A 23,146-nucleotide genomic window follows, 5' to 3' on the forward strand; every position below is an offset into this window, starting at 1 on the left:
CTGTTGTGGCTCCTGAGATAACATTAGAAAGACTCCTCCCAGGGCTGCAGGGCTGGACTGTGACAGCCCCTCGACAAAATGTACGTTGAGGCTACAATTGAGGTAATGTTTACAAATGATGTGAGTTGAGTTAATATTGATAGATGTTGTTCAGGGCAAGTCAATATAAGGTTGTGAGTGTATTTAACCTAACGGTTGCCAACTCCAGGACAGCATCCCCTATAACCCTATATTTAAGGTCTATATTCATGGTCAAGAGGCTCATAGTAACCAGTTGTGTGAAATAAACAACTGCACAGCTGTGGTATTTAATGGTCCCATGTTTGAGATTTAGAGGAAAGGGATCTATTGGCAGAAATAATCCTAGTGAAGTTTTCACTCGTGTATTTCATCTGAATTGTACAAATTGTAGTTTTCTTTACCCTAGAATGAGCCTTTTATATTTAAATACTTTATGTTTACATCGGGAGCAGGTCCCCTCTATGGAGGCCGCCATGTGGTTTACAGTAGCCCAGACTGGACAAACAAACACACCTTTTGATTTTTTTTATGACAACTGAAGGCTACCACAGGATCTCCTTCATGTTGGGAAGGGGATGGAGAGCTGAGAAACGCAGCCTCACCACTATCACTAGATTCTGCACACTAAACCTTTATTTGTGTCAAATATCCAGGGGCCACAAACAAAGCAGGTCACACTGTCCTGGAAGGAGAAAGTACATATTTGTAAACTTACATAAAACCTTTAGGGCGAAACTTCAAACTGGATAGCTATTTTTTTTTGGAGTGATTGGTAAATTGTACTTTCTGAGTATTTTCATAGAGACCTTCGTTATTTAACAGCTGACTCACATTTATAATACCATTATTAAACAATTGATCATAATCTAATGACTGGTTCTTGTGTGCGCTATTGGCTTTGTTCTAGATATAACATTATTTTAAATACTATAGTTTCTTAGCAGAATTACTTTAAGGAGCAGGTATTTTTTTATATATCGCCTGATCCAGTTTATTGTGAAAGTGTTGTTGAGGGAGCCACAGTCTAATTGAACCCACCGCTGGTGTTTGTATTCAGAACGACATTTACGCACAAGGAGGGGTTTTATTTTTAATTGTTTTAAAGGTTTACACATTGCTTTGGGACACAGTCAAACGGGGGAACGGGCCGCGACGCGACACCAGCACAGTGTGACTGTCTCTTTAATACACCGCAGTGACTTGTGGGTATGTACATCGTTTGTGTTTTGAGAAGCCAGCGCACAGATGGTCGCTTTCCCCCTGGACCCATGAGCCTCTAAACACTTTGTATGTAGCCTTATTTTAATTCACAAGTGACCGTGCGATATTAATTGTTGCCCGTTTTTAATGGGAAGCGCAACAAACGCGGGGAAACCCCTATTTATTGACCCTTAGCATATGTGCACTCAAATCAAGCTAGCTCGCTAATTTAGCTTCCAGAACGGAAGTCATTCTCAAACCCAAGCGGTGAAAGTACCGTCTAGTAAACCACAGTTTGCGGTGTTAAAATGGCTGCGTATCTAATGTTGTAATGCGCCGGGTCGGTGATGATATCCCCTGTCGGGCTGGCTTCAGTTAAAATCTGAGGCTCTGCTTTTGTTTTTAATCGCACCGCTGTAACGATCAGTTGCCTGAGAAGATCGCTGATCGGGAGAAGCGATGGACGAAAGGGTCGATAATGTCGACAACGACGACATTGTCATCATCGTGGAGAACGAGGCGGAGAGTCTGCCAGCCCAGGAGGAGAGGCTCAAGCAGCCGGGCACCATCGGGCTCATGGACACTTGTCCCATCTGCAAGTTGAGCTTCCACAACAGGGAGCCCAAGCTGCTGCCGTGCCTCCACTCCTTCTGCAAGAGGTGTCTGCCGCCCCCCTTCAGGAGCGCCGACCCCCGGCGGGATTCCCAGGGTCAGGTCGACAACAACAAACCACGTGAGTACACACGTCTCGATGCCTACAGGTCCTGTCAGTGTCACGACTCACGAGGCTGTTGTGGTTCATGACACTGTGGTAGATTGCGATGAAGCAAGGATAGGAGTGACGCATGCTGGGATATCCCGTATGTCTGAAAGCAACAAGTTAATATCATAGGTGCTTATCACTCTGGATGTTCCGGTATGCTGATAACAGCTACTCTGAACTCTAACAATAATTCACACAGTCTTCTACTTTTGCCTTTTCCCGTAGGCTAATATGTTTGGGCTCCAGATCTAATGTTTCATGGCCATGGCTCATCTCCGAGCTGGTTCCAGGCTTAACACTCTTTTTAGTTTCTGAAATATAAATGGAGAAAGTGAATGTGGAAATTAACTTCAAGAGTCCGAGCCGTTCCAAAAGTGTGTGGTCCATCTACGTTAAGGCTCCAGAAGCAGTCCTTGCCAGTACAGCTCAACTGCTGTTTTGGAGTAGTAAAGTAGAATTGATTTCCATATGTCCAACCTTGCATTTTAGGCAGTATCGGACGCATTTCTCATGCTGGTGTCATTGTCGGAATATCCTGTAACTAATAGCCAATGCCCTGCATTTATTATAAAACATGATACTATGTCAGTGAATAGGATGTGACATTTTGAATGATGGACCTGGTCTCTTGCTTCAGTGGGAGCCCTCCGCTGTCCGGTATGCAGACAGGAATGCTGGGAGATGGACGTGCTGGATAATTACTTTGTCAAGGACTCTGCTGAGATGCCGAGCAGCACCATGGAGAAAAGCAGCCAGGTCACCTGCACATCCTGTTCATTTCCTCTCACATGAGCAACAATTCAGCTTTATGACACCACTCTCCCCCAAACTACATTGGTGGTTTTTAACAAATTGGTTGTGTTCTTTCTACTTGGGTTAAATAGGTGTGTATGAGCTGCGATGACAACACAGAAGCAACAGGTTACTGTGTGGAGTGTGTGGAGTTTCTGTGCCTGACGTGCGTTGAGGCGCACCAACGGGTCAAGTTCACCAGGGATCACACCATACGACAGAAGGAGGAGATGTCTCCAGGTAGTGTGCGTCTGTGCACAGCAATTCTCTGGAACAAAAGTATATAACCTAATAATCAGCATTTTTTTCTAAACCTAAGTTATGGCACATTCATCCATTCTGTAGTTAAGCGATAATATGATTTCTGTCAAATACAGATTTATTTTGAATATTCTGCAAACCACCTAAGGTGCTGTGGACTGGGGGCTATATGTATAATGTTGACAATAAGCATACAAAGGAAATGTTAAGCTGTTTCATTTTGTTGACAAAGAAAATATACTGTTTGTTTTATCCTAGAAGCAGTTGGCCTTTCCACACAGAAACCCGTGTTTTGTGACGTCCACAAGCAGGAGCCCCTGAAGCTGTTCTGTGAGACGTGTGACCGACTCACCTGTCGAGACTGTCAGCTGCTTAAGCACAAGGATCACAAGTATGTGCCATTGTTTTCCCCTTAACACAAAACAGTGTATTTTTCTTTGCATGGTCCATGTGAGAAAGGCAACCTCCGGACCCAATTGTGGGGAAGTTCTCCGGGTCCCTTTATAGCCTCCTGTGGAGAAGCAGCTTGTTACAGCATTGCAGATAATTTAGCAAGCCTGCTTTGAATTTTAAGCAAGTCCTTTTCCCTTGTCATTCATAATGTGCTGTGCGTTAAAACCTGTTTACTGTCAGAAACAGATCAAAATACATTGAGGTGTTAGTATTTCTTTTAAAGCCCCTTTGTCTGTTCCCAAAAAATACCCAATGAGTAATTCAGCTGAAGGAGTTTTATTTTCTTCTGTTCATCACACACTTTGATCTTCTTTGTGTCCAGCTACCAGTTTTTGGAGGATGCTTACAGAAACCACAAGCAGTACCTGGAGAACATGACGCAGCAGTTACAAGAGAAACGAAGAACCATTGAAGAAGTGTCCAGCTGTATCAGCAACGGGTAAAGTTTGTTTCAACAGCTGTGATCGTAATTTGGACTAAACCTGAATTTACCCAGATTACAGCAAATCCTGTTTCGCAGTACAGGCCTCTGGTCTATATGCACTGCAGGTGTAATACAATGTGTTTAAAACTTAATTAAGAACACTGAAATGCTACATATACATAATGAGACTTTCATTTCAGCAAATTCAACGATATTCAAAAGACATTGGGTCAAAGTAGCGGATGATATATTTTTTATTTTCTGTTTGATCCTCTCAGACTTCAACAAGTTGAAGAAAACCGTAAGTCTGTAACAAATGAAATAAAGAAGTCCATCTGTAACCTGATCATGGAGATCAACAGGAAGGGGAAGATTCTGGTTAACCAGCTTGAGGTACAGTGTTTGTCTGATTTTTTTTATCGCCATGTTAAAAATAATGACCTTTTCAAAGTCAATTGTGAGATATATTTTTATATTTCATGATCTCAGGGTCTAACTAAAGAACACGAGCTGGGTTTGAAAAAGCAACAAGACGACGTCAACTCGCTGAGTCGGCACCTCGATCATGTAATAAGCTTTACAAAATGGGCCACAGCCAGCCACAGTGGAACAGCTCTGCTGTATTGCAAGAGGCTGGTGAGTTTTTACAATAATTTCTTGACAAAATACGACAATTGTGTTATGATTTCAGTGACACTTGTTGAATGTGCCTCTCTGTTGTCTCCTAGATCCTTTACCAGATCCATTACCTGATGAGAGCAAGCTGTAATCCTTCCATCGTCCCTCAGAGTTCAGTTCGCTTCCAGTGTCGCTCCGGTTTCTGGGCCACTAACGTAGACCTTGGTAAAGATCACATTATCAGAAACACTCACCATTTGTGCAATCAGCAGTGATGCTGGCTGCCTGCAGAAATACATAGACCTAAAATAAAGATTGACGACATGAGAGCTTTCTAGAATTGAAGCTCAATGTGATTAAAGGTTAGACCCAGAATCCTTGATGATTTATAATGTTAAAATATCTACATCAGGGAGGAGGAAAATATGTTCTTTCAAAATAAATCCACAGTTCTGTGCAGTTTCTTGGAAAGAATTGTCGACCATATCTTCCTGAACCTTTGTTCTATCTTTGTCAGGGTGCTCTTTGAATTTAGTAAACAAGACAGATTAAATTCACATCTACACCTTCCAGTGTATTAATCTCCCTGGCCTTAATACAATTTTTCTTAATCTCACATTCGTTCTTGAAAATATAAAATTCTGGATTATCATACATTTATTTTTGCACATGTATGTGGTGCTAACCTAAGTCTTAAGCATGACAGAAAAATAGAAGAGGAGGGAATCACCTGGATGAATATCTTGACTGCATCTGCGATTAAAATGATGGTGCTTTGGGAGATAAATATATCAAATCGATTTTACATAGTGTTACATTTGGAGAAAATGTTAAATACATACAGAGAAATAAGTATATTTGATCAATGCAATGTTTTTGTGACACAAGCGCTAGACATTCTGTACATTGTAGAACATTGCTATGAAGTCTGTTATTTTCTGAAAGGCAGCAACAGTTGTTTGGTTTTTAAAGGAGAACTTTTACACATCAAAGTGTGTTTATCGTTTTTCAGTAGTTAACTGATTTGAAGCAGCAGGGTTTACAAGACAAAGATGAAGTCTCAAGTTGTGCTGCATCGATTTGAATCCTTTACAATAGTCCTTAGCCAATGAACTGTGTGAGTCCCCATCAGTCAGAGGACTCAGTGATTATTCATAGTTATTATTTGCTTGTGTTGTCCAGGTGCACTTACGGTAGAAAGGGGCCCGGGACGACCGCCCATCCCCAACCACCAAGCACCTCCCAGAGCAGAGGCGGCTGCTGGAGCTCTGTCGCTCTCCGCTCAGCAGCGTCAGAGCACGCTGGCCCAGCTCCAGATGCAGGTATTGGTTTTGATTCCCTGACAAGTTAACTAGTCCTGTGTAAAAAGTAAGGGGATAGGGGTGAATATTTATTTGCACTCTTTGCTTGCCTCTCGAGTACTGTGACATTTTCTTAGTGCTCTTTACCTTTTAAGATCATAATTAAAGTCCAGCCTCTACCAGCACTGAAACTGTTCAACCACCCCTTTGTCCAAGGTTGACAAGCTTTCCCAACAGTCCCACAGACAGCCCCCTCCCAACCACTGGTCCTGGTACCAGAACGTCCGGCTCCCGGGACCCCCTGGCCCTCCGCCGCCGACCAGGCCAGTCCACGGAGGATCCTCACCCTCCCAGGGACCCCTAGGTTTGGCACAACCGGGACGCAGGTATGGGAGTTCCCAGCCCAACACGAGAAGTCCCACCTCCTCCATGCTTCACAACTCGGGATACACACCTGCTCAGGTAAGTGACTGCAGATTTGAAACTGGATGTATGGGTGTGTGTTGGAAGTAGGACAAACTTGTTTATTTATATCAAACTTATCAAAGATTGAAATAACAGAAAGACTCTTAAAGAATTTGTTGTACCAATGTTTTATTCAGCAGTGTGTCTTAACCTTTAATTGATAGTATTTATAAATCCCTACAAAATAATAGGAATAATTGACACTAATTTATAAAATCTGAACTAAGCTTTCAACTTGATTTTTTTCCACATCTAGTCTCTGAGAGATCTGATCAATAGCTCCAGCTTCCCTCCTAAACCCGGGGATGTGTTGCAGGGTACCTCTCGCTACCCACAGCCTCTGTCTGCGGGAGCAGCGACACAGATGTCCCTACAGCAGGTCTGTACGAGAGGGATCAGAGAGATTTTCAGTCTGACTTTAGCAGGATTTTTAACTTTGTCTTGTTAATTTCACCCTATATTTGTTTTGTTTTCTTCAGAGGGGCATGCCTGAGCCCTCCTTCCTGAAGAGGAGTGAAGCCAGTGCAACGGTCCCGTCCATCTCAGTCTCCATCCCCAAACCCAGCTACGTTCCAGGTCTCGCCTCAGCATCATCAGATAAAACAAGCACACTTAACCACATGGCAGGTCAGTGTCTGAGCTTCAGTGGAGTCGCAGCCGGAGAAAAACTCTGTGAATAAGATTAAAAAAAATTAATGCTTTACATAACAATTTCCAGATTTTTTATGTTTTTTTTTTATCATCCTCTTTTCTCTAGTTCAAGCAAGGCAGAACTCCCCGATGGCCAAACCTTCGTCTTCAGACCGAGGCACAGGGTAAGAAAAGATCCTGATAAAACAGGGCTTTTAAATTGTCAAAGTTTAGTTTTCAGGACTGACTACTTGATTCTTGGTTTAGCCTTATCTCATCATGAAACTGTTGACCTTTGTCAGATGTTTTTATTCTGAGGTTTGTTTGAAATTATTGTAGATTGTGTCACTTTTTTGAAAGCCTTTGTTTACGTCACTGTTTACAATCATTATCTAATCCTAGCATATAAAAAATGCAATATGTCCTTGTGACACTTTTTTTTTTTTTTTCCTCTACTGCATTCACGTGTATCTTGACGTTCAGAAGACAATCTGATCTTTTAAACCAGCTGAAGGTCACTGCGTATTTGTTCAATCTATATTGGTGCTTATCTTCTTCTCCTGTCTCTGACAATCTGTGCGATGAAGGACGTCTTCCTGGAAGCAGAGTTCTGAGCCGACGTCTGCCCCGTCAGCCAAGCGACGGAGAAGGACGTCCCCAGGGCCCATTATCATCATCAAAGATGAACCAGAGGACGAGGATGAAGTTCACTTTGTAAGAACAATTTAAAAAATGTATTTAGTTGTGTAATATGTTGTTAAAGGTGCTCTAAAGTGGCACAGTTTTAGTATGTAGTAGTTTGTAAAGCTGCTTTTTGACATTGATTTGACAGCTTTTGGCGATACGAGCTGACGCTGGTGTCGATGTGCTGATAAACTTATTTATACCGATTTTTACGACATATCCATACATTCTATCCGAAAACGGCTGAAGTTAAAGGACTATTCTGTCTCCTTAATCAAAAATGTCAAGTCCTTGCTTTCTAATTATCCCTTTTTTTTTACTGTCAGTCTTGTAACTTGATTATATATATCCTGCTTTTTCATTGGCTACAGGTGCAGTCCAGCGTTGGGTCCAGCCTGCCCGACAGCAGCACCGGGGCTCAGTCAATGCCCCGGCTGCAGCAGAAGGTGACTGTCCCAAACCTGGTCCCTGGATCAGAGTCCAACACTGGGAAAGAGCAGTGTCCTCAGCCAGTTGCTCAGCCAGAGTCTGTGAAGAGAGCGGAGCCGGAGGAAGATCCCAACGAGGACTGGTGTGCCGTGTGTCAGAACGGAGGAGAGCTGCTGTGTTGCGACAAGTGTCCCAAAGTTTTCCACCTGACCTGCCACATCCCATCGCTGAACGAGTCCCCCAGGTGAGAGACAAGACTGTCTCGCGGTGACACGGGGATGTCAAACATTTACAGCGTATGTTGGGTGCCACCACAGGAATTAATAGGCAGAAGTTAATAAATAATATGGTACCCGATGGAGAGTGTGGTTTTTGAAGCTTTACTAGCTGCACATTTAGTCTTAGAAAAACATTTATCACAGTTATCCATCCAACCGCTTATCTAGGCTCAGGTCCCGGAGGTAGGATATCCAAGACCTCCCTCTCCCGAGCCACACAACAACTGTAAACAACAGTTCTCTTTTTTCAGGTATTTCTTAAATAGTCTTCACATTTTTAAATAGGCAATCAACAGACCCAATAAAGGAAAAGAATAGAGGAGAAAAAAGACACCTCATTTATTTTCCGGGGTATATTATACCAATCCGTTTCATAGAGGATTGAGCTTTGTGGGCTTTGACAAAGTAAAATAACAGACGAATAAGATGTGACGTTTGATGATGCTCACTTTGATTCCATCGATACCTGACTTCTACGGCTTGATAATGTGCGCAACTTTGTCTAATTCCAAAACAAGGAGGTTGAGGGACTATTTCTAACTAACTTTCAGTATAATTAATGATAAGAAAGTATTGAGATTATAAGGGTGTTGGTAAGTGATTTCAGGTCAGTTTCACTTTCCCTTGTACTTACTTATTTAAACTTTGACAGCTCAAGTATTCCTTTTTTTTTCAAACAACTTTTTAACAATTATAAAAATCTGAAAATATGCTTCCATCACATTTGATTATATTAGAGGATTATGAAGGAAGATCTGGAAAGCAAAGTAGATACACTAATGCAAATACTTGCGCAAAAAAGGAAATATATAACGTTTTCAGTAATGTGCTGTCTTAAGCATTACACCTCCTCTTCACACAACAGTTCCTGTATTTCTTATCTCTTAATGTGATTAGAGTAGAACTAATTCGAGGATTCTACGTGAAGACTAATGATGAAGATGCTGTTGAGCTCTCCTCCAGGTGCTGAGGGCCCTGCGAGCAGAGTCGGTACTTTGTTAATCCTCACACGTGTCCTGACAGCTCTCAGTGTCCTCACAGCTCTCAGTGTCCTCACATGTCTCCTCTCCTCAGTGGCGAGTGGTTCTGTTCATTCTGCCGAGACCTGGTCTCACCTGAGATGGTGTACGACTCCGACAGAAAGGATGAGGTCGTCTCTGAGGAATTCTCACCAGTCAATAGAAGGGTACGCTCACTCAGTTTCCTCATCTGCTGTTTCTATTATAATTCTTTTGTGAGAGGCCCTTAACTTCCATCAAGATAAATGCCTTCTCCTGAACAATTTGCACCTAATCTTTCCTCCTTTTATTTATTCAGAGCTGTGAGAGGTTGCTCCTGCGTCTGTTCTGCAACGACTTCAGCACTGACTTCCAGCAACCTGCTTCTCCATCGGTAAGGATCTGTATCCAGTGGTCTATCAGTGGAATTAAAAACAAAAACACCTCTGGTTAGAAAATAGAACTAAACTGGTCACGTATCTGCTGGTTGATTTGAAATATGATGGGAGGAATGGGTCGATCGGTTGAATATTTTCCACGTTTAGCCATCCCTTGCTAGCTTTTCCTGGATTACCAACCCTATCTCAAACTTTGAATTATTTTCCCCATGCAGGAGACCAAGCGGTACAAAGAGCTGATCAAGACGCCGATGGATTTGTCGATAGTGAAGAGGAGACTGGAGTCTAAGTCGCAGGACGGTGAATATTACATGTGTCTGGAGGGATTTGTCGCCGATGTCAGGCTCATATTTTTCAACTGTGCCAAATATTACAAGGTAAAAATCACATTTTACAAATAACATAAATCAACTTAACAACTTAACTTAACAATCATTTATGGGCTCAAGTACAAACTTCCTCTTTCATTGTCCTTTCTGTGCACTGACTGTCCAGGTGACCTCAGAAGTGGGCAGCGCAGGCGTGTACTTGGAGGACTACTTTGAGGAGCAGCTGAAGATCGCCTACCCAGATAAGATCTTCCCTGGTGGCAGGGAAGATCAGATGATCCCTCCTTTAGAGGACGAGATCGACGAGGATGAAGAAATGATGGCAGACAATGTGGCGCCCATGGAAGATGATAAACCACAGAGTCCTGCAGGACCAGGAATCCCCCCTGTGGAAGAGGATTTGGCTCCTCTGGAAGAGGCGCCGGCCGCAGAAGAGGAGGAAAAGTTGGAAACTGAGGAGAAGGCAACCAACACGAGCAAAAAGGAGAAGGAGGAGAAGGAGACGGAGGAGAAGGAAATGGAGGACAAGGAGACTGAGGACAAGGAGACTGAGGAGAAGGAGACTGAGGAGAAGGAAACGGAAGAGAAGGAGACAGAGGAGAAGGTTGCCACCGCTGAGGACGCCACTTCTCCTACAGATCCAGAGAAAGATGAGAAGGCTCCCGTGAAGGAGGTGAAGGAGGTGAAAAGCCCTCTCGCCGCTGATAGTGGCACAAAAGACGGGGTCGCCCCCTGCTCTCCAAATGAAGAGAACCCTGACCACCCTGCAGAGGAGACTGTAGATGCGGCCGAAACCCAGGAGGAGGAGGCAGCAGACCCAGCCAAAGAGGAGTCAGGGTAGATGGCGGAGAGAAAGTAGAAAAAAGAGGATTTTAGTCTTCCACAGAATCGGCCCCAGTGGGGACCTCCATGTGCTGCAGTCAGATTTTGTACCATGTTATATTTGCAATAGGGGGGAAAGCGTCCGGCTCCACTGAAGAGACGTATTTAGAGAGAGTGATGCACATTTAAGGGACTGAATAAACTCTTTGTGTTATCGCTATACAAAGGTTACAGTTCTGTGATAATGACGACACTAAGAAGCACACAACTGTTTGTTGATAGGATCATGTGTACGTTATCACCCGTTATCTAATCACTGCATAAAATGACGCCATGAACTTGAGGCACAAACGCTGCAGTTGGAATAAGGAAACAAGACTTTGGATCAGAAATGCATGTGCGATGTCTTAATATAAATATCAATGCCTCTGTTTTTGTGTGTTTATAGACTTGTACCAGCCACCTGGTTCATAAGCAAGTGGTGTTTTACTGCAATAGTATTATTTTCTATTTTATTATTTTGATAAGCTTCGTATCCAACAAATAGGGCTGCTGTATATACTGTACAAAGAAGTGACCCTCATATCAGTGTGACGATGAGATTGATAACTTTTTGGGAACAAAACAGAAATTGTTATCACGGTTAGTTTTAAAAAGAAATGTGGCCACTTCAAGGTCTCTTACTCCCCTGAATCCCAAAGATGATTCATCACGCAGCCGCCTTGTTGTGTTTCTTCGCAGACTTTTATTTATTGAAATATTATCGCTCCGAGATTGTTCAGAGACACAATTATCATTTTGTCCTTGTCGGCCTCTGACAGCGGTGTGTTTTCCAGATTGTGACCTTGTCCGTCTGCATCATTAAAAACATGCTTTTATGTCACCTCTTTGTTTTGTTGTTTTTGCCGGAATCTTATTAAATCGCACACGTTTAGTCAAAAACCTTTTTGACTTTTAACTTAGCCCTCCTGTAAAATCATGAACTCACCTGAGATAAAAATAATTATTTGAAGTCCTGTAAAACTTAATCACAAAACCAACTGCGCTTGATCTGTAAATTAACTCTACACAATGTTGAGCATTAAAAATACCTGCATTTACAATATTTGTAATAAACAGTGTTGTGTTCAGATCATATTGCTCTTCTCATCTTTATAACAACACACACACTGCATTGACTTCTATTCATTGTGGACAGCCTAACATAAACACTGACCTCAACCACAAACTCAGAAATGATATTTAGCCTCATTAGAACTGGGCTTTAGTCCCCATTAGGTCCACTGGTCCTGACCTTTAGTCACCCTAAAGAGGTGACTAAAATTAGTACAATCACACACAAATGATCATATAGCTTTTTGTTCTATACTTACACCATGGGGCTCTAAAAAATATATGTAAAACATCCTTAAATATAACATTGCAAATTAAAACCAAACCTTATTTTGAAAACAAGACCTATATAAGATACAATAAGTGAATACAACATATGCTATAATATATTTTTTGTAATTTTATTTTTATAGTTAATAAATAAATCTGCAAACGAGGAAAATTTAAAAATAAATAAAATGCAAACTGATTATTTACATTGTAACAGGATTGGACGTTAGTGTGTTGGCTCTAAATTGCAAATCAGAGCCAACACCCTGACCCTGACTTATTGTAGTGTTTTGTGATTTATATGTTAGATGTCTGTGTGTGTGTGTGTGTGTGTGTGTGTGTGAGTGTGTGTGTGTGTGTGTGTGTGTGTGTGTGTGTGTGTCTGTCTGTCTGCGGCCCTGACTCCCTCCTCCCGCCCCCAAATCTCAACCCCCCCTGCACAGGTCTGAGAGATGTACTTGTCTCCTTCTCTCTCTCTCTCTCTCTCTCTCTCTCACACACAGTCTTTTCACATCGAAATCACCGCTAACTTTGAGCCATTCATGAGACGATGGCGCAGTGGGCGCTTCTCCTGTTTTCTTTGTGCGGAGCTCTGCAGGCACAAGGTGAGGAAGTCACTTTTTTTGCGTTTCAGGTGCGAGTGTGATTGTAAACTGCCCACGATTTAACGCGTATTCGGTTCTGAGAATAGCACAGCCTCCTCTCGTGGTGGTGTAGGAGTTCAGCTGCAGCCTTGTTTCCATGATCTGTGTGTGTGAGAGTGTGTGAGCCCCCCCCCCCCCAGCATGCAATGTTTCTGATGTGTGTCTTAATAATAATCCACATGTCATCACCCCCCCACCCATTCAGAGTCTCAGCATCCCACTATACTGAAGTGCTGCCAGGAGGGGAGGGCCGGGGCCCTGAGAGAACAGGACTGTTCATTCCTTCCCCTCATCTCCTCCTCACACACCTGCAGGTAAGAGACACCTGGTTTCTCTCGACAACACTGCTCCTCCCAGTGGGTCTCATGATGGAGGCCATGAGAGAATGGGCCAGCGCCCTGGGCACAGACACGTGAGAGCAAGAGAAAGATGTGTTTTCTGGCACAAATTTGGTGCGAATCATTTCCTGAAAGTTGTGACAGTTTCTCAGGGAATCGTTTTAATATTTGAACGGGGATACTATTTCTGAGTGTGTGCAATTTGGATACCAGATCTTATACATTTAAATGTGGTTTCATTAGTGTGAAATAGTTTCAAATCTAACAACAGAAATACTACATAGGGTTTAGCTTTTCAATGGGGGGGTCATTATACATCAGGCTGGATTCAGAATAAAGTGAAAGTGTGAAACGTTGCAGTGGGAAACGCGTACGTGCTGTAGACCAGTGTGTATCTTAAAGAAGCAGGAAATAGCCAACAGGGCTGCGAGCCTGCAAATCATCTCCCCCAGCCCCGCAAAACATGTTCCCACTGCAGGGGAGGTTTACCTCGTATAACTGGGCAGTAAGTACAGGGCGTTAAGTGGCCCCCTGGAGCACTTTAACACTGAAGGGCCCCCCGTTTGACTTTTAAAGAACTGGGAGGTGATGAGTGCTGGAACATAGGAACACCTGGTCAACACATGGAGGAGGTCAGAGGAGGGGACATTTGGCACAGAAAGGCAGGAAGAAACTGGAAAAAGAATTCAAATCAACTAAATAAAGCATTTTCCAGTATACAAATAAATAAAAAGAATATGGTTACTTTGTGTCATAACATTTAGTTATATATGTGTGTAGGCTCCTTATAGTACCAAGTAAAAATGTAAGGTATTTCAACACAAACACTTGATCAACCCGATCTAATGTTAATATTGAGATTTCCTTTCCATGCTCTGTTATCCAGCCCCTCTTTCTGTTCTGGCTGAGGTTTCATGCCAGATTTTGTGCCGTCTGTTTCCAGGATCGCTCAGGAGCGGTGCTGCGAAGCAACAGTCGTAGACGAGCTCTGCGACAAGGGCGTTCAACTGGCCCGAAGTCAAGGGGCCTGCGAGACGGCGTTCTTCAGGGGAGACCTCAGGCAAAAGCAGGTCTCCAAGGTGGCTCTTTTCCCCGATGTCAATATCTTCACCTCTACGTTCTCCTGACACTTTATAAATCATCTCAACTTGAGTGTGGATTTCTTTTTTCTTTTCACCGGCCACCTGTGTAGGTCTGCTGTGACTGCTGCATGCTCGGCATGACGGGCCTGAGTTGGGACTGCGAGCTGCCGGGTCTGACGCTGGGGAAACACTGTGAACACACGGCTAAATCCTGCTGTGGCAACAACACAGAGGCCACACCAAAGCCTGAGGGTAAAAAAAAAGAGCATTTCACTTCAGCCTTTTGTGTCTTGATTAGCTTCACTCTGTGTTATCCTCCTTTATACGCTCACGGTCAATGAAGACATCAGTAAAATAGTCAATGGGATATCATTAGAACATGTTTTTATTAGGCCTGGAAGACACAGGGCTGAACAAACAGCCTTGGTGACACACATTGCTTCCCACAAGTTGGCCAGACAACCAGACAGACAAGGTCACAGGGGTGTGCTCTGGGAAAAGCTGTAGACACGCTGCCAAATGGTGACTAGTTGCAACTCACGGCTTCTGTCTCCGAGCCGGCTTCACACACGTAGGGAAGCTGGGATCTGCATTAACAGTCACATCATGTGGAGCAAAGGCCGGGGGTGATAAGAGACAACAGAGATGTCTGTCGTACCTTGTGATGAGTTGTCTGACCTCTGTTCTCTTAAGGTATGCTGGGAATTTGATTGTGTTTGCTGTAAAAAAAAAGAAGTGGTTGAATGTGGAGGAATCTTGGGTTTGTTTGTACAGTGTGTCCGTCCCACCTCTGTGGACACGATATCTTTTCAATACAGTTCGGGAACCTCTCCTAATTCGCAAAACAAAGCTCCACTTGGACATAAGGATGATTAAATCTGATTTTGGTGGTTTAAGATTAAAGGTCACTGTGACTGCATACATCATATTTCAGAGAATTCAGCCCCTAATGCTTTCCTTTACTGGCTCTTGAATTGTCTTTCCCGTGAGATCTGCGGATGGAGCCCTGCTGGTGTTAACTGCCTATCCTCAAGAGGTAGTTGATACCAGTAGTTTGGGCACCTTCTTATCTAACCCTCCGTCTTCCATCAGCAAGTCACGTTATTCCTGTGACACTGAGATGACTTCTTCCTCATTTGTGCCTGTGATGTTTTCAGGCTCCTCTTGCTCTCAGCTGAGTGCAGCTAATGGGACATGTGACTGCCGCAATGGTTTTCAGCTTGAAAATGATGGAGTGAATTGTGAAGGTACGTAATGCGAAAAATGTAATATCTACTTAGATTTTTTTAGTTTGGTCCATGTCCAATCAGTTAACATGGACGAGGCGGGATCTTTGACCTATTCTGCAGCCAGCCACCAGGTGGCGATTGGGGACCTTTGGCTTCACTTTTGGGGAGTTGTAATGTTGTCATGTGAAAATGTGATTGCTCAATCTACTGAAAATGCTCCAGTATTCAAGTTTCATATGATTTAGTGGCTTTCTCTCTCTCCTCAGATATTAACGAGTGTCAACTGGGCAGCCACAACTGCGTCTCCGGCCAAACCTGCATCAACACGGAGGGCTCCTTCCGCTGTCAGAGGGAAACCAGCTGTGGTACTGGGTACGAACTCCAGGATAACAACAACTGCCAAGGTAACCAGTCAGGACCACTGTGGACATGACATAAATTCAAATTCAAATCACAATATGGCTTGCTGTAATTGCTACGTATTACAATTCCTTCTAATCCTGCAATTATAATCCACCTAAAACATGCAGTATTTAAGAGTATTTGTTCAGGTGCACTGCGTATTTATGATGCAATCATCTTGCTTGTTCCAGATATTGATGAGTGTGCTTTGGGGACCCATAACTGCGGACCAGACTTTACGTGCAACAACACAGTTGGCTCGTTCCGCTGCCACCCGACGGAGGGGTGCACTGGAGGGTTCATCCAGGACGCCATCGGCCGCTGTATCGGTGAGTTTGGTGTCACTATTAGGTAAAAACCTTTCACAGGTCAAAAGCTGAGCTGGTTTGCTGTAGATTTTTTTTTTGTCGTCTCAGATATAAATGAGTGCGTGGCCAACACCAGTCCATGCCTGTCTGGACACACTTGCATCAACACAGAGGGCTCCTTCACCTGCCGCAGGAACACAGTCAGCTGTGGAAGAGGCTATCATCTGATCCAGGACGGCACACGCTGTGAAGGTAGAAGCTGATACATGTATGTGCTCTGTGTAAATCAGAGACTGTAAATCAGGGACTGTAAACGTTCTATAATGAACCAGCATTCCTTTACACTTCTCATGATAACTAGGAGATCTATAACTTGGTGTTTTGCTCTATTACTACATCGTATAGCTGTGTGCATGCTTGTGATATTGCCCATAAAGTCGTTACCGTTCACGCAGACAGTTGTATGCCTGCAAGTGGCGATACTCGCGTTCAACCAATTGTAAATCAGTGTCCGCTGTCAATCATGACCCTGACTTTACAACATCAAAAAACAAATTAAATAGTACGTTTGGGGAGCTGTCCAACTTACATCTTTATGTTCAGTCTAAGGCTTTATTATTGGATTTCACATTAATCTCCATGTTACTTCCCTTCCTCTGTCTCTCTCCCACTCGCTGGCCTCTCTCCTCACAGATGTAGACGAGTGTCGTACAGGAAATGTGTGTGGTATCCACGGCTGTGTGAACCTTGTGGGATCATACCGCTGTGAGTGCAGAATTGGCTTCGTCTTCAACAGCATCGCCAGACTGTGTGAAGGTACTGTATTTACCTTTTCTGTTGGAATTTTAGCATGGTGTCCTATATGTCTGTTGAATTTGTATTTTCACATCGACAGCGCTTCAGACCTGTAATTCACGACCTGTCCTCCGTGTGCTCTGTAGATATCAACGAGTGCAGGCACTATCCCGGACGACTCTGTGGCCACAAGTGCGAGAACACAGAGGGGTCCTACCTGTGCAGCTGCACCACGGGCTTCAGACTGTCCCATGACAACAGAAACTGTGAAGGTAGACTGACTTAAATCACGTCTGAGCCTCTGTTGACTAAAAAAATCCAGTTACACGCTGCATAGACATTTTCCTTCTTACTCTGGCGTGTGATGGGCGCAGGGTAGAACCCGATTTGAAAGCAGAGGTTTTCTTGTGTTCAAGTACAAGTTGTAAAGACACATCTGGTACCTTTGCCTCTCATGCCGACAGATGTCAACGAGTGTGAGGCGAACCCGTGCAGCCAGGAGTGCTCCAACGTGTACGGCTCCTACCAGTGCTACTGCCGCCATGGCTACCAGCTGAGTGACATCAATGGGATAACATGTGACGGTTTGTTTTTGATGCTTGTCATCGGCTGTTATTCCCGTGGAGGGGAAGGAAATCTTTTCTTTTAATGTAAGAGACCTCATTGCAGGATGATTTACTGGTTCACTCATCCATGTGTCCGTCTCCTCCTCTCAGATATTGATGAGTGCGCTCTGCCCGCTGGGGGTCACGTGTGCTCATACCAATGCTCCAACGCCCCAGGAAGTTTCTACTGCACCTGCCCGTCCACTGGCTACACACTGACCCCCAATGGACGCACATGTCAAGGTCAGCAGAGGAAAAACCCTTAACCTCCACCGGTTTCAGACATTTTCAGCTTTCAGGAATCGGATGTATTTTAAAGGAATCCAAGTATCACCCCTGGGACAATATTAATAATTGAAATACTTATGTTATGTTGTAGTAAAGGTACGGTCCTGTGTCTGAGCCTGTCCAAGATTCTCCATACTGATAGGTTCATTTCCTCCCGTGTTTTCAGACATTGATGAATGTGCAGCAGAGACTCACACCTGCTCTGACTCTGAGGGCTGCTTCAACGTCCAGGGAGGATTCCGCTGCCTGTCCCTCCAGTGTCCTCAGAACTTCCGACAAGTGTCACAGGGGTGAGAGCTTCTTGGTTATATCGAGCTGTTGAAATGAAACTGTCGATTTAGTCCCCCTGAGCTGTGCATGATGCATCTCTCACACTTATATTCGATCTTTAAGACTCTGTCCTGTTACTGTTTTTATTGACTCATATCTCCTTTGATGTCACTTTGATTTTGGCCGGCTGTTGACGTTCTCCTGCGGCTTTCGTTGACAGAACATCGCCAGACTTCTCTGCGTCTTTTAGCATTTCCTCCCTCCATCCAATGAGCCCTTCCTTTCATGTCTTCCCTTTCAGCCATTGTGAGCGCGTAACTTGCGAGTTCACACGGGACCCGGCGTCATGTCTCTCGCTTCCGCTGAGAATCTCCTTCTACAACATCAGCTTCCCCGCCAACACTCCCGTCCCCGCCGACGTTTTCAGGATGGGGCCGTCCAATTCGGTCCTGGGAGACGACATGCTCTTGAGCATAGCGTCCGGAGACGAGGAGGGATACTTCACCGTGCAGCATCAGGCCCACGGAGGAGTGATCTCCCTGCGCCGTGCCTTGTCTGAGCCTCTGGACTTCTTTCTGACCGTGGAGATGAGGCTAATCCGTTACGGAACGGCACATCTGTACATGGCCAAAATTGCTGTGTTTGTCACACACGAGCAGCCAATACGACCCTAGAGGACTCTGCCATATTAGAAGTCTGTGTAAAATGTACACAAATAACTAGTAAAACTAATAGTAAATAATACAGCTAATATTTCAAGTCTTGTATCCACCACTAATTGTGGTTTTCCTTTTTCATCACTTTTCTTTCCTTTGCCAAATTCTCTTTTTTTCCCAGCGTCCATTTGTAACATTTCCGACTTTTTTTTATATTTCAACTACTCCTTATTTAGAAGTGTGTGTGTGTGGTCCAGGTATTACTCATCTTCTCTTCCTTATGGCGACAAAAAGAAATTGTCACATTTATGGTTAAAAAAGGCAGAATCTCACTGCACAGACAAATCTGACATTTTGGAAGAGACAATTCACTAGTAGTCCTGGACCCTACATGCTAAAGTGTAGTAAAAACATTCGAAGATGAAGTAGTTTATTTTAATTCAGCTGTTTTGACTAGTGTCAAGGCCTTTTTGTTATTTACTCTGGGATATGATGCAGCTGTGGATATAATAGGAAATTTCTTTCACCACTAGATGGAGCTCATAATCTGTTACAGTTCTCCACAACACTATTGTTAATAAATTGGTGATGGAAGCTCAGTGTACCTCAGGTCTCTGCGGCAGCTTCACTTTATTTGTACTTTCTATGTGACTGGAATTAAAAAAAAGTGACAGATAAAAATGGCTTTTCACCCTTTAATATCTAAGCACACACACACACATACAGCCAATGGTTTCTGCCACCACTCTCGTGCTTCCTCCTCTGTGGTAATTTTTTAATGTAGAAACCAACTTTTCCTATGATCCACTCCAAGCGGCCTCACCGTAGGATCAAACAGGCCTCGCCTCAGCGGACGGCAAAGAAAAACAAGCGTGGCACTTATTTATGGGCACCTGGGGCCCGGCCAGCGTGGGCTCTCAATTAGTGGTGGAGCGGTATTACGGCTCACATGATGGATGGAGCTTTTAGTGTTGGTATTGGGTGGTTATCAGTAAATCTACTGTAAATGATACCGAAAAGCCTGCTAGCTGCTCTGGATAAATGCAACCACACAATTTTCTCTTCCCTCTTTCAGTGTTTGGTGAATGTAGAGCTGATTGAAAATGCATAGATGGAATTTTTGACCGGATTATATGACCAGCTAATTTATAAAATGCTAAAACTGCTCAACCAATTTTTAGTAGTATTATTTGTTATTATAGACATTTTTGTTTTATTGTTTTTAAGTAGGATTACGCAAAAACTACAGAGCCGATTTCCGTGAAACTTTGTGGTAGAACTCGTGTGGGTCAGGAAAATAGCCACAGAATTCTTGTGTGGATCCAGGATTTATTCTGGTCACTTTGTTTAACATTGTTGATTTCCCAGAGAATAATTCCTGGATCTTGATTTAAAACGTCAGGCAGGTTTAAGGAACTGATATTGAGGAGTGTGTGCAATATGTTGCAGATCTGAATAGTATCTGAATCTAATGAATTTGAATGTGGTTTCATGAGGGGACTGTTGGGCCTTGTCGGAGGTATGGACCATAGTGAATGGCCTTAAACGTATTCAGTCAAACTTTTTACATTTCCTTCTTTTCCATCAGTGTTAATATGATGTAATTTGACCAAATCAAGAGACATTCATTTTCACATTCCCCTGCTGATTTTCTCCTGGTCTGTTTTCAACCACACAATCATCCCTGTGGCTTTGGCCTTTGAGCGAACAACTTGGACTCACCTGCTTGCTGCTTATTACACGGCTCCGCTCACGCTGCACTTTCTGAGGTTGTGTTTGAAAGCGGCACTGTCTTCACACTGGGGGACACCTCACGAACACGATTCCACGGTTTGGCCTCTCTCTGAGGCACTCGTCGCTTGGTTAACCAGAGAGGTCTATGGGGCTATTCAGGTGCTGCCAGGGTTTTTCTCTTATTGCTCAATTCAACTTTTGGTCGAACTGCTGTATATGTCTGTATGCCTCTTTTCCTTTTTTCTTTGAACACGTCATGAGTCCTTCCCCCCCCATTTTGATTCCCTCTATACTTTCTGATATTTTTTTGTATCATGGCTGTCTTTCCTTTATAGATCCAGACCGGGTGTATCGATGGGTTTACGTTGTATTAAGGCCTGCCCATTTGGGGACGCCAACTGTGCTCTGAACCCCGTCCACATCATCACCTACAGCGTCCTCTCTCTGCCATACTTCATAGACTTCAGCGCACCCGAGGGTACGGCAAATTCATTTCTTAGAAACCGCTTTTCTGACATTCACAGTTGATTATCTGCATGTGCCTTCATTAAGATGTTGTATCATATTACCCGATTCAGTAGCTCCTGAAAGCAATTATTTGCAGCCTCATTGAAATTTCCGTCCTCCAACCTGCCACAGCGAATGAGATTCAATTCCCTATTCCAACCCACAGCACAATTGTTTAATTGCAGCACAAATATCAGATTTTGTAGACGCGGATGCACTTTTGTGGTTTTCCTCCATTGGACTAATAAAAGCTTGAAACCCTTTCGCCTGACAGAAATTGTTTTCCTGCGGACCCTCGTTGCAGCTTACCCTGCCGATCCCAGCAGAGCGACTGATTTTTTTTTTCGAGATCACTTCAGCTGATGAACACTTCTCCTTCGACGTGGAGAAGCGCTTCCACCAGAACAAGATTATGGGTAAGAGGAGATTGTGCCACCTGGACCCAGGCAGTCGATCCTTTACCAAATCCCTTATAGTATTACACACATTTACTTGTTTTATATATGTGTCTGTACTGAATTTGAGTCGTCCCTCAGGTGTTGTGCGGCAGGTCAAACCGATCGTTGGCCCCCGGGACCTGGAGCTGAAGGTGGCTATGAATTATGTCAAGTCAGGAGCCATTTCCCATCAAAACGTTGTCGTCATACGCATCTTTATCTCTGAGTTCTGGTTCTGAGCCCAGCCAAGAAGGGAAGGAAAGTACTACATCGGTGAAATAACACGTAACTTGGCACGTTGCATTTAAATAATGCCACATTTAGTGTGAGGAACATTACAGGAACAGTTGCAGTTTGCAACCCATCCAGGACATGAGTTCACAGCAGGCCCTTGTTTTTTAGATAGTTCGATGTTGGCCAAAGTAAAGTCAAAATATAATTATCAATTCCCCGATTAGCACCAACATTTACTGGGTTTGTCCCTGACCCATACTGCTTCCTTCCATCAAGTTTGTGGATATTGATTTAGTAGTTTTCGCATAATTATTGCATAAAACTACTTCCCTGAAGGCAATAACCAGCTATCGTCTCGTTAACCACTCTCCTTTGTGTTTAATTTGAATTCAGATTTTGTTGTCATGAGTGCCACTTCTGTAGTCAGTTGTGTAACCCCCTGGAACCATCTGATGTTTGCTTCATTTCATCTGCTTCAACTAACCTGCTCTATAACGCATCGTTTGATAAAAAGGAAAAATAAAACTGTGTTTTGTACCGTCAGGTCAAGTGTCCGTGAATAATAAAGACTTGGTGCTGTTATTTGTATTCGTGTTTTCACTGAGGAGAGCTCCACCACTGCTCCAGTCCTCTTCTGGTTGGCATAATATAGGTTTCCAGGATTTCTTAAACCTGAGAGGATGTCCTGTTTTTCCTGTAACCCAACTCTTCTGATTCTTCATCGCACCCTACACCACTTCCAGTTTGTGAGGGTATTTCCAGTTTCTCGGCTCAAAGGAGGATGAATAATGGGAGTCCTATACCGGGAATGTTTGCTTCTTGGAATATTCATCTCAAAGCTGACAAATAGTTTGAGGTGGATACCTCTTACCATCCATAATCCACCCTCTTCCATGTTGATCGGCCTCTCACCACTTCTGTGCTGCGCCCTGCCAGTGAAAACACAGGGGACAAGCATGTGGAGGAAAATCCTGTAATCTAAACGCCACCACTTTACATGGAAATCTCAGAGGCTTGTCCTGTGGCTTCTTTTATTTTTTTCTGTCTGCAGCTGCAACAATTGTCCCACAACGTGTCCGGACCTCAATGAAACGATCTTCAGACATTTTAACCGTGGCCTCAGGCGAACTGATTTAAGATGTGGCTGCAGCTGCAACTTGCAAAACTTCCACCTCAGAAATGAGTGGGTGTAATGTTGTGCAGCATGTTTAAATATAGCACAGGCAGAGATGATGATGTTTTATCCAGAGGTGATTGTATTGGAGAACGATGAATGGATGGATGCACTTCAAGGCTTTTGTCATGGTAGCATATGTTTTACATGTGACATTATTTGAGTCCATGTTTAATGTCATGTTTTATTCTTTA

At 43.6% G+C, this 23,146-nt stretch overlaps 2 protein-coding genes across 5 annotated transcripts; both read left to right on the forward strand.

Annotated features, from left to right (window-relative positions):
• Window positions 1–915: 915 nt before the first annotated feature.
• trim24 (tripartite motif containing 24) lies at window positions 916–11,749 on the forward strand. Of its 4 annotated transcripts, XM_062382466.1 has the most exons (20): window positions 917–1,308; window positions 1,649–1,954; window positions 2,622–2,740; window positions 2,869–3,016; window positions 3,296–3,428; window positions 3,813–3,929; window positions 4,193–4,307; window positions 4,404–4,550; window positions 4,643–4,757; window positions 5,715–5,854; window positions 6,050–6,295; window positions 6,555–6,677; window positions 6,778–6,925; window positions 7,056–7,113; window positions 7,516–7,642; window positions 7,984–8,285; window positions 9,394–9,505; window positions 9,637–9,711; window positions 9,931–10,092; window positions 10,211–11,749. In XM_062382466.1, exons 2-20 carry the CDS (start codon window positions 1,681–1,683, stop codon window positions 10,883–10,885), a joined length of 3,336 nt encoding a protein of 1,111 aa, XP_062238450.1. In that variant the 5' UTR covers window positions 917–1,308; window positions 1,649–1,680; the 3' UTR covers window positions 10,886–11,749. The 4 variants fall into 4 exon arrangements, with proteins under 4 accessions (XP_062238451.1, XP_062238450.1, XP_062238449.1 ...); XM_062382467.1 differs by having other exon boundaries at window positions 916–1,954; window positions 3,299–3,428; XM_062382465.1 differs by having other exon boundaries at window positions 917–1,954.
• Window positions 11,750–13,261: 1,512 nt separating this feature from the next.
• On the forward strand, window positions 13,262–22,346 carry LOC133949168 (fibulin-1-like). The gene is given in 16 exon segments (XM_062383371.1): window positions 13,262–13,305; window positions 14,175–14,310; window positions 14,424–14,565; window positions 15,471–15,560; window positions 15,809–15,946; window positions 16,136–16,273; window positions 16,361–16,504; window positions 16,946–17,068; window positions 17,194–17,319; window positions 17,512–17,631; window positions 17,764–17,895; window positions 18,107–18,230; window positions 20,936–21,078; window positions 21,382–21,443; window positions 21,445–21,523; window positions 21,644–22,346. Coding segments are annotated over 16 exon segments (1,881 nt in total). The 3' UTR covers window positions 21,784–22,346.
• The last annotated feature ends 800 nt before the right edge of the window (window positions 22,347–23,146 follow it).

The sequence above is a fragment of the Platichthys flesus genome, chromosome 23 (genome assembly GCF_949316205.1).
Source record: "Platichthys flesus chromosome 23, fPlaFle2.1, whole genome shotgun sequence".
Lineage (NCBI taxonomy): Eukaryota > Metazoa > Chordata > Actinopteri > Pleuronectiformes > Pleuronectidae > Platichthys > Platichthys flesus.